The sequence below is a fragment of the Caloenas nicobarica genome, chromosome 2, assembly GCF_036013445.1.
Source record: "Caloenas nicobarica isolate bCalNic1 chromosome 2, bCalNic1.hap1, whole genome shotgun sequence".
Lineage (NCBI taxonomy): Eukaryota > Metazoa > Chordata > Aves > Columbiformes > Columbidae > Caloenas > Caloenas nicobarica.
The window spans coordinates 37,956,647-37,972,622 of NC_088246.1; the positions used below are offsets into that span (position 1 = coordinate 37,956,647).

A 15,976-nucleotide genomic window follows, 5' to 3' on the forward strand; every position below is an offset into this window, starting at 1 on the left:
GCCTGGGAATGCTTTTCTTCCTCCCCTGCCCTCCCCTTTTTAAGAATTGTTCAACAACGATAAACAGTGAACAACACAGGATGTCTTTTTCAAGAGTACTACTATTCGAGACTCTTTTCCTACTCCATATCCTCCAAAACATAGGCTTTGTATGTGTCACTATGCTCTCCTCCCATTTCTATAGGCAGTGATACACAGTGAACAATTTAAGACAGTTTACCAATCTGATTTGAAAAGTAGTCTTCGATGCCTTTCCACATCCCCAGGCTGCTTGTCTAACGCCACTAACTTCTTAAATGTCATTCAGTACTGGGACAAAGCAGATTAACGTGGTGGTGGTTGCTTGGTTTTTTCTTTTACTTATTTATTCTTTTTTAAATTTTAAGGTCTGCACATGAATACTGATGCACTTAAAACCCAGAGATTCTTAATTTACATAAATGAGAGTCTTCCTCACAAAACCAAAATGGGCAGATACCAATTCCCATACCAAGAGCCTGTATTAAGAATCTGTCTGCAGTATCTAGTCTTTCCAGTCTAAAGGTTGACCATATTCTTAAAGTCCTTATCTGCTCCAGGCTAGATTTACATCCAAGTTTGCTCAACTCATGTAAAAGTCACAGAAACCACTTGCAAGTCTTCTGCAGGGATTCATTTCCCATAGTGAATCTTCACTAAGGACGCAGCCAGCACAGCACCATGTGCAGACAGGTGAAAGAGCCAGGGTATTCCTCATTTTGAATGCATCCAATCGAAATACAGTCAACTCCAGGACAGTTCTTTCCTGGAGTGAATCCTTGCAAGCTTGTCCATGACAGGACAGTGAAACAAAAATACTTACCAGGGGTAGTTTTAGTTATATTCCTTTAATTTTTCTCCCAGGCTTCCTTAGCACACATAAAGCTGGGGAAGCAAATTCTTTCTCTTCCTTCTCCCTCCAATCCTCTGCCCCCCACTTTTCTTTTTTTTTTCAAAAAAACATGAAGTGCCTTCAGATAAATGTAGAACCATTTAGTTTCTTCTGTTCCTGATGCTTCCACAATTCTTCAGACAAATCTACTATCTCAGAACTGCAATGGTTCAAAGAGCTCAGAATTCACATCAGAGCAGCCTCTGGACAAGAAGGGAAGTAATAACCTGACAACCTTGCCCAACTTTGGGGAGGAATCAAGCAATGAAAGCAAAGTGCAGTTTGCATTGCATTTAATTAACAATAAACCACCAATGCCGCAGTTTCTTAATGTAGCAGTTCACAGAGTTTTGAGAGCTATGAGGTGCCCACTATAGGAAGAGACAGGAAAAGACTGATCTGTGCTAAGCCATAATCATCAGGGAAGGGAAATGGAGGATGCTCAGTTAAGTCATTTAAGACAACATTAGTCTTTCTCCCTGAAGTTGCATTATGGTCTGAACCAGACATCCCACCTCTATGGCCAACTTAAAATGCACAAACTCAACATTTAAAAAGTTATAGATGCACTATTTCAATTCGATTTTTTGGAGGGAGAAAAAAATACTTCTGTAAAAGTTTGCATTCACTTGAAGTATAAACTGTCCATTAAAAAGCAAGCACTGGCCCCAGGCTACTAGTAAACTACAAAGATTATAATTTATTACTACTAAATTAAGACTTAATTAAAAGCAATTCTATGGAACAAAAACCAAAATACAAAGCAGCCATAAGATTTTTAAAGAGTATCCTACCTGATGAGAGGAGCTTTCTGCAGCAGTCTGAAAATCCACTTAATGCTGCCAAATGGAGAGGAAACATCCCATGTATACCCCGCCTAAGATACACCATAATCAGGTATCACAGTTTCATTACAAATCAAATGAAACAAACATGACTATGTGCTAAAGTGCATGGTGGGTTCAGCAAACCACCAAATTAGCATTCTGAGCCTTAGGAAAACTTCACATATTAAATGCTTTCTTATGCTTTCTAGCAGGATGCATTAATTCAGCACAGGTCTATTAAAACTTTCAGATCTTTTGCTTCAAATACATTAGAGAAAAACCTATTTCTCTTTTTGTGCAAATTGTGACATAGTGTGTAGCTGCTTAAAAGTATAGTACATGATAATACACAAACCACTTCCTATTTCAAGTTGAAGGTCATATTAAAAAAATCATACTAGTCTTGTTAATCTAATAAATACATTTCTAAATTCACTCAGCTTGCATTCATGTCAGTTAAGTTACCTACTTTGCAGTGTCAGCACCACTCGTAATCAGAGTGTTGATTAATAGCTCATGGCCATATCTGGCTGCTATGTGCAAAGGAGTATTTCCATTCTTATCTTCACAGTCTATTTCAGCTCCTATAATAAAAAGTACAAATGTATGTAGGCATACAGGTACTTTTGTCAGAAAAACAGCACTGAGGATAATTTAAGCAACATTCATAATTGTTCATGAATGACTACTTTGGATTTAAAATCTATACAGCTTTCAGTGGTATTTAGTGTTAATAATAAGCAAAATAGGGAGAAAGATTTTATTATGTAACCATACAGGACAAACTTTCTGCAACCTCGGTTATGGAAGAGAAACGAATGTATTTTTCCTGCATTCTGAAAAACAGACGGTTCTTCAATGTAACTTATCAAACTTTATAAGCAGATACGCCAGACTATCATTAACTGACCTACTACTTGACATTGGATATGAAAAAAAAATTCAGTACATTGTTATCAGTGCAAGAGGAAGAAAATATTAATAATACTGGAAAGCTGGTGACACCACTTCTCCCTCTCCCTTTTTACCATTTTGAATGATGGTTTGAGATCTTGAAAATCTACCATGGATTGCTGTCATGTGCAAAGGTGTTTTCCCATCTTTACTCTGGAAAAGAAAAAAAAACCAAAACAAAACAGTGTTTACTTACGGCCAACGATAGTAATCCATCAGAACTGACAAAAAAAAAAAAAAAGAAAAAAAAAGAAAAAGGACATTCCTTTACTTTCTTCTCTCCCCTCTACTCCCTCCCTTAAATTGTTACTATGCACTTGTACAAGACGGATGCTGGAAGTGACAAGTCAGTGTGACGTGCCAAGCTTTTCCAAAGAGCTGCTCTTAATCACTCTTCCAGCTGTGAGTGACAGCTCAGTGGTGCCCACTCACTCACACTTATGGCTTTAGGATAATCACTCTCAAGAGGATGCTGACAGAACAGCTTTAGCAACAAGCCTGTGTCCAACTCTCCCCCTGCCTGAGTTTGAAAAAAACCAATGCTTCTTTAAATTATTTTTTTTTTCTTGAAAGAAAATAGCTATATTTACTATAAGACTAACACATGTTAGAAGACAACGCATTAAAAAGCTCAGACATTTCATAGAAATTTCTGCAAAGTAATATTTTTGAGCAATTTATCATATACCACAAGTAATCCTAGGGTAGAACTACTCAAGCATAATAGGTACTATACATCTGACACACATATCAAATGTGCACTTAGTCATTCACACAAGTAAAGATGCCCTTCAAGCAGGCCAACAGTAATACATAAAGGAATTTCAATTTTTCAACAGCACAATCTCAGGACACTTACAGAATCAGTTTTTTTCTGTTATTATTACTTTAGGATGACTTTTCCCCTGTACTTTTATCATAGGTTAACAGGAAAGCTTTACTGCAGAAAAAAGTTCCTACAAATATACACAAAAAATTGCAAACATGACACTCAGAAAATAAAAGCACTCTCAGATGCACACACGCCCCACACCTTTAAACACTGTCTTTGGAAAGCATGAAATGTTCACAAAATGTGAAGTTAAAAAAGACCAAGATGGTAGAGGGAAATACAACATGAACATATGGATTGAAATATGAATTGTCATGTGCAAAAGTGTCTTCCCATCTTTCCTCTTCCTTTGGAACCAAATGGCAAAGCTTCTATGGATGTGTCACTGCAAGTCTGCTGGAGCCTCTTTCAGAGAGAGTTGGATGTGGAATTTCTAGTTGTGTCACTGCACAGAGCAACATACACCACCTAGAATAATGTGATTATGGGAAACATTGTCTTCTCAGATATAGATGAAAGAAATAAAACACTTGATAAGACAGCCAAGTTATCTCCAGATGTTTCAGCTAGCAGTTTTCTTTGACCATAAATAATCCAAAATACGGATCCACATATTCATAGCAGATGCAAAGAAACACAGAAAATGGGGTTGAAATCCACTCGAGGAACTGGACAATCAATTTTACTGCTGTCATTGGAGGCCTTAAGAAAAGGCCAAATAAACACATCATAAGCAACAACTTCCCCAAGCTATCTCTATGCTCCAGTTTTCTTACAAGGAGAATTTTTTTCTAATGTGTACCTTTCATCTTTCATCTTTCCCCAGTTTAATCCTACTGTCTTTATCCAACAATTAATATTCTCTGTGTCCAAGTATCTTCCTCTTTTAAAACAATTGTTACACATCTGATGCCTCTTTCCCTCACTTTTCTCCTTAAGTTGAAGAACCAATTAATTTAAAGAAAAATCATCACATAAAATAAGCTTAGTTGCAGTGAGTGACCAAAAGCTGCTTTGGTAACTAATGTTCTAAATTTTAAAAGGGGAAACTTTGAGAAAGTAAGGAAATAAATTAGTGAAGTAACAGATGGAAGAATTTCAGGGCTCAGATAAATAAACCTGCAACCTCACTGTCTCAGATACGCTAAATTTATATCTCAAAGTAAGGCTAATGTAGAGTAAGAAGATGGACCAGAAAAAAGCAGGTTGAAGTCTCACTGAGCATATTAATAAAGTACCTTACAAGGACATAGGAATAACCTAGGGTAACAGAAAAATAAGCTCCAAATCATTTTCCAGTTGTAAATGAAAAACCACAGTACAATCAATAACAGATTTTTAGATTTACCCTGTTCAAATTGATTTAAAAATATACTTAATGTATATTTCGAATACAATGGATTTGATTATGCACAGTGCCTCTCTCTGGTCTAGCAGTTTTACGTTCCTTTGCAACCCTTTGCAACATAACAGAACACACAATTGTCCATCAACATATAAACACAGAACAGGTATAAAACTAAATGAAGGTGATAATTTCCATGTTGAAGCTGAACTGATAGGATTGCATTCAGGATGCCCTTCTTAGACGTCATCCCTAGGGAAGGATATACACAATCAGAACCAGCAGTCAAAAGAGTTCTTTAAGCAATGAAACAGCAAGGCTCTATTTATTGAGCAAAGTACTGTTTTCCGAGGTACCAGGAGGCTGGAATGCATAAGCAAGGAGGTACCTTCAAAACTTTTGCTTTGACTTCCCTTTTTTATGCCTTTAAGGTCTTCTATCTAAATATTAAGTTAACTACAGCTGCCTGATTTTACGAGATCAAGTAGGATCAGAGCATATGATAGAATAGCTATGGGCTACTGATAACTTTTGTTCTCTTTACTGGAACTTAATTAATTGTGGTAATATGACAGAAATCACCCACATTCCCTGTATCACTAGAGAAAACATATCCACGAAAGACTTAAGATCATACAAAATTTGCTAAGAACAGTAATTGCTATTAGACAGAAAGAATTAACACATAGCACAAGGTTTTCTATCATGTGATTACTCAGATATTAACTGTACTCTGACTACTGAGCTTTACTGGGGGTCAGGGGAAATGTGGGTCTATCATGCCACAGCATTCCTCGCAGTGAAATCTCCTCCCAGCAACAATTCTTATGTTCTAGTATCACCAGTGGAAGTAAAATACTTTTTCTATTTAGGTCATTGAATTTTCGAGCAGCAAGGGGCCCCGTAAAACAATTAATACCGTCCCATTACATACTCGTTTCAATGTGTTCCTCCATGCATGGAAACTCTGAATAATGAGGAGAGTGCTGCAGTAATGAGCAATACTTAACAGGATTCACTGTTCTACAGTACTATATGGATGATGACAAAGCTACAAAAACAAGACTAGAATGACATCCTCTGCCCGCAGAAGTGATAAAAAGCATATAACATATTTCTAGTGTTCCATTATCTTTTGCAACATATTCCCTCCTTGACGTGAGGCCGGCATCCAAAGAAACACACAAGCACTTATCCTCCATCTGCCACCAAGAAAGAGAGTGTTTCCCTTTTGCTCTCTCCACTGGTTCAGCCACAGCAGAAAATCCTCATCAAGTACTGGCTACTCTGCACCCCAGTTACCATCCATACCCACTCTGCTACCTCTAAAACCACAGAAGGGGTTGCACATGGGAGGGAACTATTGAATCAGATTACACAAGCAACAGAATTATGATGAAAAATAGATCTTATAATAATTTTAAGAACTACATTGAACTTTAGCCTCAGTATTTGGAAACTAAACAGGCTTGGTGTCAAGAAATACATAGTAAGAATGCTCTGAAAGCATCCCATTTTAAATCTACCAATTATTCTCAGCTACACAAGATATTTTAATTCAATTTTCCTTTGCTATTTTTTGGGGATAGTTCTTCTGATTAAATCCAAGATTTATCTTTACAGGCTCTTCCAGAGAAGCAGAGGTTGGCTTAGAAACAATTTTCTTTTGCCTCAGTTCTTGCACTTTTGAAAGAGCAAGTGGTAAGTTTTCATATACAAAGTAAGGCTGTTCACACCTTCTGGTGAAAATTCACAGGCCAAATTCAGTCATACTGGTGTAAATCCACAAAAATGCCACAGATAGAATTACAACGGAGACACATGTTGATACAGAAACAGGGGATAAATGCTGTTTTCAAGCTTTAATTGCTTAAAATCCCTACACAACCCTACTTGCTTAATTTTGCACTTAACAGTTTCGATACTTACCCATTTGATACAACACATTTTAATTCCAGCCAACCCACAGCTAAAGATACTAACCCTTTCCACTGTAAAGACATTTTCTTCTGAAGCAGGCTAAATTCATTAGTCAAAACTTTACTAAGCTCTTAGACTTCAGCTGAAATTCTCAGCTCTCTGATAAGCTCCAGGCTGCATTTCCCAGCCCCATCACTATCATGTTTCAGAAAAAAATGTTTCTGTCGTCTTGGAGTAAGCTTAAGAGAAAGCCTGGGTTTACCCATACTAAATCTTCTAAGGATTTTTTTTTTTTTAAAGTTGCTTTGGATCCTGTAACTTAAAATTGAATGGGAAGGAAGCAACAATACATCTCTCGGATGTTAAAACTTCTTTTGTCACCTTTAAGCAAGAGTTCACCCACATTACAAACTTCAAAGAATTCAGGAACTTTGCCAGTCACTTTGAAGATATTTGCCATTCTTTGCACAATTTCTAAAGTTACTTAGTGTTATAACTGACTAAATGTAGTCAGTATCTGCAGTCTATACCATATGAAAAATGAAGATTCTTAAGTTCAAAAATAAAGATTATAGTAATCTTTAATAGTGTTTAAGTACCCTAACAGAGTGTTGGAAGTTTTACATTTTCATTCCTAACCTACAATTAAGTTGCACTTGAAAACAAAGAGCCAAAAAACCCCAACCACCATCACCTGCTGCACATCCTTCTGAAATGAAGCCCCGTCCCCTTCTTTCTTCTACATCAGAAATATTCACAAAGTCATGAACCCTTGTAGCCCAGCATAGAGAAAATCTGTAATTCTTTGCTTGGTGATATTTCTGTTTCTCTTCTGTTCTTATTTTTTTTTTAAGTAACATACGTACATAATCATTAGTATATTTAACAGCGTGGGGTTATTTTCATGACAGAACATACATTATTGAGAAATGATGTTTCAAGAATGTGGGACAGAAGTCAGCCCTGTAATGCTAAACCCTCAGTCATACCCAGCTTGGGACATCAAGAAGTGCAGAAAACTGGCAACAAAAATAAACGGACTGTGACCTGTGTATTTTGGGACAAGTTGGCAATAAACCCTGTAGCACAGTTGCTTACTTCTCCAAGGCACTTGGGTGATGAATTTTTCCACAGCTGAGTTTACATATGTTTTCATTAAATGAGTTGCATGTTTAAATATATACAAAAGTGAGCAGTAACATACATCTAAGATTTTTCCACATCAAATAGCTTATTTTTAAACTACTCCCAAATTTTCAGTGGGCTACAGATTTTGTCCTAACAATTTAAAACTGTATTTTAGAATTAGTTGGCTAAAAATCAGTGTGAATATCCTACATGAATTAAGCCACAAACAACACAATTTTAACAGAAATGTTAGCTATTCTAATATTCATGTCTTAACTAGATTGTACTGAACTTTGGGTATAACTCTATTAAACAGATTTATTTATTTTAAGAAACAAAAGGATAGGTAATTCTCTTCCTACCGCATGTGGGCAACGATACAGGCAATTAGGTATTTTGTAAGAGGAACACTTGGACTCTTCATTCCACACATCTGTTTGCCACTTCCCACCAGTCTGAAACCTTTCAATATACCTGTTCCTGCCACTGAATATCTCTGAACACAGTTAAGTTTTCATTATTAGAGTAAAAATCAACTTAAAACTGGTCTCACATCTCAAGACTTTACCCTGCACACTTGAGATTATCATAAAAGATGTAGGTTATCGTTTGCTTTTATGCTTTTGTGGATTAGAAATTCTACCCACACTAAGACTGGATTGTAAGGAATATTCTGCACCCAAAGACTTGTGACCAAGCAGATATACAAAATGTACACTGACTCTGTTCACAAAGTTTTGCTGAAGTAATTAAAAAAATCAGCTGTTTAAGACTTTCCACTGGCCTAATCCACTTACCTCTATATTTTTAATACACCCTTCACCACTCTTCCTTATTAGTTAGATTTTAGGATCTTACATTATCAGCTCATCAACTGCTCCAGTAATTAGGCTGTTCAAACATATTTCTCTGAAATATCCTTCATTTCATTAATGCTGCTTACTTATAAGAAAAACATGTTATTTTGCATTTTTCCATATGATTTGCCCTTACTCTTATGGATAGACTAGGGAAGACAAATTATGTGTAATTCTGACATTTAAATATCATCAAGATTGACCAGATGGTATTGTGATCTTTCTTCTTTATCCTTTTGGGCTATTTACTACTTCCCACTGAGGTTTTCAGATTCAGATCAAGTTCCTTGAAGCAACATACTGGCTCATTTTTTCTATTGTACTTTCACGGAAGAACTCTATCAATCAATGGGAACTTCTAAAATGCTATTGTAACAATTATTTTGAAAAATTACCTCTGATAAAGATGTACTGCATCTTTAAGAGTGAATGTATGGCTTTGGATTTACCTACCTTCATATTCACATCTGCTCCGTTACAGACCAAAAGCTCTAAACACAATGCTCCATGTGTTGACGCAGCAGCGAAGTGCAAAGGCGTAAAACCCTTCTCATTCATTTGATTTACATTAGCACCGCAGTCTATGAGTTCGTTCACTACAACATCTTGGCCATTGTAGCAAGCTACGTGGAGGGGAGTATTTCCATAGGCATTTGGTTCATTCATCTATCAAAGGAAAAAAAAAAACCCAAGATTAGTTAGTAGGCAAAAACCTGTATTACTGAAGCATTTAATTACAACAAAGAAAAATCTCATGTCATGAGACAATATCTTTGTTACATTTTGGAACTCTTCAAATCTAGAATATAAAAGCAAGTACTGGATGTAGTACTTTGATCAACAAGTGTGTACCAGGGAAGAGTCCGATTGCTTTACAAGTGAGCCAACCTCCTCCAATTGTCTCCACACCAGTTTCCTGTGTGCAGCTTGACAGAACACACATACGGAAAGAACGTCAGCAGTGGCAATTTGCACAGAGATCTGCGGGTTTCCATTAAAAACTGTGGTCAAAGGAACTGAGTCTCACCAGAATAAGTTTTAGGTATTTAAATTTAGAACTCCTAGATATAGTGTGTTTATATACACACAGGCAGACTTCCCAATGTTATTGAGAACCTGCAGGTTGAGCATAACAGGAGTTTTAGTTATGAACTACTTCTGAAATGCAATCACACACTTCACTAATGAATTACAAGAGGTACCACAGTTTACGTTTCCAAGTTAGAAAATGTCAAACCACATCTAAACCAAACAAGACTCTGAAGTATATAGAAGTATGTATTTCACTTTTTTGGGGGGGTGGGGACGAGGGGAGAGGCTGGCGAAGAGGCATGGGAGCGTATAGAAGTAGAATTTGTTGTTGTGCACAACACAATACTGAATTCTGATCTCCCTCCCAAGACAGATCTTTGGCAGCATTCTCCAGCTTTGTAAGACTAAAATATGATGTACAATGTAGACTTCTTCTACGGTTTCACAGTGTGTTGTTAACACACTTCTACATGCAGGTGCAGCACAGCCTTTTACGTTATTTTGCATTTCAATATTAATATGGCCTTCCTTACTGCAGTACTGAAGTTTCTCACAATTTTTAGTATTTTCCAAAACTTATGTGGTGTAAGAAAGTCAGTAACGTCTATATTTTACAAGTAGCTGAAGCAAAAGGCTTTAATTTCCTGCAGTTCAAAAAGGATTGTGTGGCAAAGCTAGGAACGGAATTCCTATTTCCTGAGTTCCAGAACTTAGACTAAGAAATACCAAATGAACAAAAAACCTATTAAATACAAATTTATCTCCAAATAACTGTGCAAAACCTGCAACGCTCTTAAGTTACTCGACAGCATAAGGTTTTATAGCAAAAAAAGCCTGTGAATTAAGATCTTTGGAAATACTATTTTCACTATGTCATAACCTGCCTCTAAACAATGTGCTACAATACTAACGAGAGCATTTTGAACAACAAATAAACACATATGGCTCTGTTTTAGTCTTTCTTACATCAACTCCAAGATCTAGAAGATATTTGACCACACTGATCATCCCACTAGATGCTGCAGCATGTAAGGGTGTATACGATTTCTTGTCTTTGCATGTCACTTCAGCCCCGTGGGCCACAAGTAATTTCACAACTTCAATATGACCTAGAAGAATAAAGACAAAAAGAATGAAGCTGCATTTTATATTAACCAGTAGAAGTTTACAAACTTAATAATTGTACCATAGTTATAACATGTACAAGACATTATTCATTTGCACCTTATCTAGAAAATAAAGAATTGTTCTTGTACTCTAATTGTATCATGAACTATAAAAGCAACATAAAATATTGATCTCCAGAAGAGAGTATTTCCACATATCCCCTCCAATAATTTTAGTATTTATACTTAATCTTCATATTTATACTGCAAATATAATCTTGTATATTAAAAAAAAAAATCTTGTCTTCTGCTTACAGAGAAGGATTTTTTTTTAAGATTTGAGAACTAGAGAGGTGAAATAACTTTGTAATTATTAAATATCTATTGCAAATTTCTGTTAACAACATGAAAGAATATGATTGTCGGTCTTCCACCTTCATCTCAACTGCAAACATGCCCATTAAGGTTTTTAAGGCCTTCAGCATAAAATAATAATAAAAAAAAATTACACAAACATGAAAAGAAGAAAATACTATAATTTTAAATAAAAATATATTTCCCCCCCTCGCCCCAGTCCAACTTCTTTTACTTGGAAAGCCTCTAAGATACTGACCCAAGTCATACTGGATTTAGCAAAGCTCTACTTTCAAAACTGACTCAGACTTTTGAGGAACCGCAGGCTTTTGGAAGCATCAACTACTGTCATAAGTCCCTGGGAGGAAACTGCCAAACAAGTCAATCACTGAAAACACACTGATAATCACGACAAGTGTCAGAACAATAGACCATGATAGATTTAGTGCTTCACCTTTGTAGCTGACCCATACAGACAGATGTGGAATTCTTCGTTTTACCTTTCAAGTGACACCTTTACCTTAGTTAAAAAGTTCTGAGGAGCACACTGAATACTTATGCTTATCCTGTCAGACATACAAGTATCAAATCCAGCCTTCAGTTTAAATGCTTCATAAAAAGTAAGGGTCTTTCCTTTTTCAATGACTAATAGAATTTGCAAAAGTTTCAACAGCGTCTACCCAAAAGAACACAGACAAAGCTGTTCTGATAACCATTCAGTCACCATGATATCCATTTTATGCTGCATGCCCAATAACATACAAAATAACCCTCCTCCAAGCTATACCGACCAGAAACACAGAGTTCACCAGTGCAATGTGAAGTGCTGCAATATTGCACTTCTGAATTACTTCAGTAGTGAAGGAAAGAGAAAGAGAAATGAAAACACGATATGCATCTTCTGACCCAAACATAACAGGACAAGAATGAAAACAAGCCCTATATGAGAAGCAGAAGTCCAGCAGATATTGAAAGCAGTGAAAGCAAGAGAGACGCTGAACAGAACAGTGGCAGAAAAACTTTAAAGAGAAGAAAAAAAAACACCAAAAAAATCCCTGACCTGCACTGAAAAGGCAAGCAGTGATCAGCGGAAGACACTGAAAAGAGAAGCTCAATGTACTTGAAGCGCCGAGGAGACACCTTGATTCACTGACACGCAGGGATGGGATGGGATGGGATGGGATGGAGTCCCTGCAAGTCGCAGCCTCGCAGCTGGACAGCGATGGAGCCGGGGGAAAGCAGGAAGGAAGGGAAACAATGGATATAACCCTACAAAGTTATTTATAGTAGACTGACGAAAAGCATAACTTTTTTTTTTTTTTTCCTATGGTCAGTTTTAAATGGTGGAAAAGTTTTAAGGCTTTCTTCAAACAATTGAGCAGTGTAAAATGGCTCTAAATTGGGAAAGAGAACATAACTTTTTTTTTTTCCTTGTTTGAAAACTTTTAAAAGCCTTTTCTACTCTATTGTCTGCAAGGCTATTTAGGTTGATCAACATCAGATAAACTACATTTTTCCCACCCAAACACTGTTCATTAACAGAGTTTCCTGTTAAAAGCCCATGAAATAGGCTTGATGGAAATTGGAATAAATGTAGCCTATCAGAAAAACAGAAGACTTTTCTCACCTAGGTGAGCACAAGGCAGAAAACATCTCTGTCTCTGCCATCTCACGCACAAGTTTCATTCAACAACATTTTGTAAATAATCACCTTGAGTAAGGTGGTTGGACAGCCTGTAGCAGACACTGCTTTGCACATGTAAGTAGGTTACAAAATAGTAATACAAAATATCAGAAAGAACATTGGATCAATAATGAAGACTGTTCCTTAACTTCTTGGTTTCAAGTACCAGTATCAGTACTTGAAGCGAAGTTATCATACGGCTTCAAATTATAGGCTAGAGTATTAACACCGTGACAGCCACTTCATAATTCACTGGCACGTTCAAGTCTCTTCCCCTGAAGAGAACTCAACAGGGTCCTGTTTTTCTTTTTAGCATTTCACATATGGATGTCACAGCCTTATTCTACATTGCTACCACATTATTTCAGACCTGTGTTGTCAGGGACATAAGACTGATATGAAACTGGCCCGAAACAAAGAGCTGTGCAAAGACAACAGTTAGTAATTCCACTTTTGTGTGTTTGTGAGAAGATAATTTTTACAACTGTTGAGATATTACAAACAAGCCCAATTTTGTAAATGTCTGGTTTTGCACTTGTAAAGACCAGAATTCTCAGTCTTTGGACCAAAGCACATTTCATACAATGAACAACCCATTATCAGCCCCCAAAATTCATGGTAAGGTTTTTGGTGACTGTATTTAAATAGGTACCACCCACATGGTACTGTTCTTTTGTTTTTGCTCAGTACGTAAGTTTAAAATTTTATTTCCACTTTTAAGTAACTGCTTCCATTTGGTCTTACGTGGCAAGACTGGGAAATATTGCTTGGATAAATGTAACAACTCCAAACTGGTTATATAGGATACTCAATGTCATAGAATCACAGATGAGAAACATGTTTAATTAGCAACCTTAAGTCTGTTTTTAAGAACCAACCCTCACACATACACATTTCAAAGCATTATGTGTATTTGTAAGTAATTCTCTCATTCATAATCCTGAGCATTAATAACAAACTACATATTGAAGGGCATTTTGCCTAAGATCAGACCTCCAAGGCAGAGTTATCCCAGACTTAGAGATGCCAATGTAATGAGTCCATGTAATTTCCCAGTTTATGTGTGTTTATTTTTTTGTTTGATACCAGACACAGTAAAATTAGTTTATTTTACTCAGGGAAGGAACAGTATTGCTCCTTGTACATTAACTTAAATGTTTCTCAAAAACACCAGACGCTTCTTTATAAAGCCTATATATAAAGCTTTTCACCAAGACAGTCATTCCAAGTAGTGTTTTCCTTTTACAAGTGGAATAAAAATATTCACATCTTTAGATCACCTCTGAAAAAAAGCTGCCATAAAGAATATGACCATGTTATCTTCCTGACTGTTCTTCTCTGTAAGTTTTGTAAGACATACAGGTATGTATCCTATAGAGAATTTAAAAATTCAGAAAATGCAGACCATCAAAACAAAACAGAAAAAAAATACATCTAATGAAGTCTTATTTCCCCATTTCACCTTCAAAGAAATTCCCAGACATGCAGATTATTACAGTATTGATGCTACTGCTTTTATTCTTCTCCCTTGGCTGGGTGAAATCATGAAGCAATATGCTAAAATACTGAATAACAATCAAGACCATGGAATCATCTCAACTGGCTTCTTCCTGAAATTGATACAGAAACTTAATTGTTCATTGCTCACATACAACACACATTGCATGTGTTCAAGGGCATTTCTAGATATATTCTGGAATTAAAAGAGGCATTATGTTTGGTGGCTTCTGAACAGGTACAACATATTATGCAATGACAATCAGCATTTACATGTGAATTACTTAGAACTACAGCAATTAGCCAGAGCTAAGAAATCGGTTAGTGTCAGCCAAGAACTCTTAACCTGCATTTTCTATTATTTGCCTTCCAACAGTTTATATTGCTCATATTTTAAATGAAGCTTGAGATACAAAGCTCTACTAGTTATAATAGATATGCTAAACAAAACAATTCCTACCACTTAATAACGTGAAAGTCTCATAAAAGCCAGTGGAGTACCTCACTCTGACAGTACTGCCAGTGCATTGATCAGCACCATGAGAATAATAATTATCCACTCCTGGAGTAAGAACGGCAAGTCAGGAATTTGGAGATTTAGAGATGAGATATTCTTCTTTTGAAATACAATCCTCAAGGTTGGTGTAACAATCCTCTGTTTCAGGTGCCCCTTGTATTAATTGCTTACTTTCAATATAGCATTATTGCAAACATTTTCTCCTGTCATTAGACTCCTGCTGACAGAGGAACATAGTTCCTTTTTTTAAAAAACGACAAAATTACTTACCTTGCTTTTCTTTTTCCAACAAATTGATTTTCTCAGCACAAAAACACATTTACAAGGCCATTTGAAGTACACTAATAAAGGTTTTCTGGCAGACACACAGATAACCTCAATGTTTATAATGTGAATGTTTTTCCTAGAAATACATAAAAACACTAAACATAAGGCAATTCAGGTTTTTTACTACCACAATGGTAATGAAATACATACATACCCATATATGCTGCCCAATGTATAGCTCGCCTGTCTTTCTTGTCAAATGCATTAATATTGGCCCCTCTAGACAACAGTAAGCTGACCATCTGAGATAAACGGAAAGAAAACAAATCCTCTATTAATAATGGAAAACTCTGCTTAGACAAAGAAAATCATCGAGGGAAAAAAAAATACATGCACTTTCAAAGGATTTAAATGTGTTGTTTTCTGAATATTCCAAAAGCCTGAAAAAACTGGCTGCCCACCTTGGCAGCAATAATCAAGTGGCTGTAAGGAACACAGAATTCAATGTCAACAAAAACCATTCCAAGTTAAATATGGCAAATCTGTAGAATCTTTGAAATCTTCAGGTCATTACTAAGGGGTTCACTACAGGTAATCACTAAAAGCAAGCCTATGGTCAATTTGTCTCCAGTCACCTATACACAATTACAATAGGGATGCCTCAGCAGTTATTTTTCAGGGTTTGAAAACTAGCGAGTAAGAGCTTATTGCAGGTATTTCCTCCACACTTCAGTGACAACAGATTC

At 36.3% G+C, this 15,976-nt stretch overlaps 1 protein-coding gene across 2 annotated transcripts in view; it reads right to left on the bottom strand.

Annotated features, from left to right (window-relative positions):
• ANKRD28 (ankyrin repeat domain 28) overlaps positions 1–15,976 on the bottom strand; it is a 130,873-nt gene that overhangs the window by 30,584 nt on the left and 84,313 nt on the right. For both annotated transcript variants that reach the window (XM_065630158.1, XM_065630157.1), the window contains exons 6-11: positions 15,445–15,532; positions 10,772–10,914; positions 9,227–9,439; positions 2,766–2,844; positions 2,207–2,321; positions 1,705–1,787 (exon numbers count right to left, since the gene is read on the bottom strand). In XM_065630158.1, the coding sequence (XP_065486230.1) occupies positions 1,705–1,787; positions 2,207–2,321; positions 2,766–2,844; positions 9,227–9,439; positions 10,772–10,914; positions 15,445–15,532 (721 nt within the window). The remainder of the gene's footprint in view (positions 1–1,704; positions 1,788–2,206; positions 2,322–2,765; positions 2,845–9,226; positions 9,440–10,771; positions 10,915–15,444; positions 15,533–15,976) is intronic.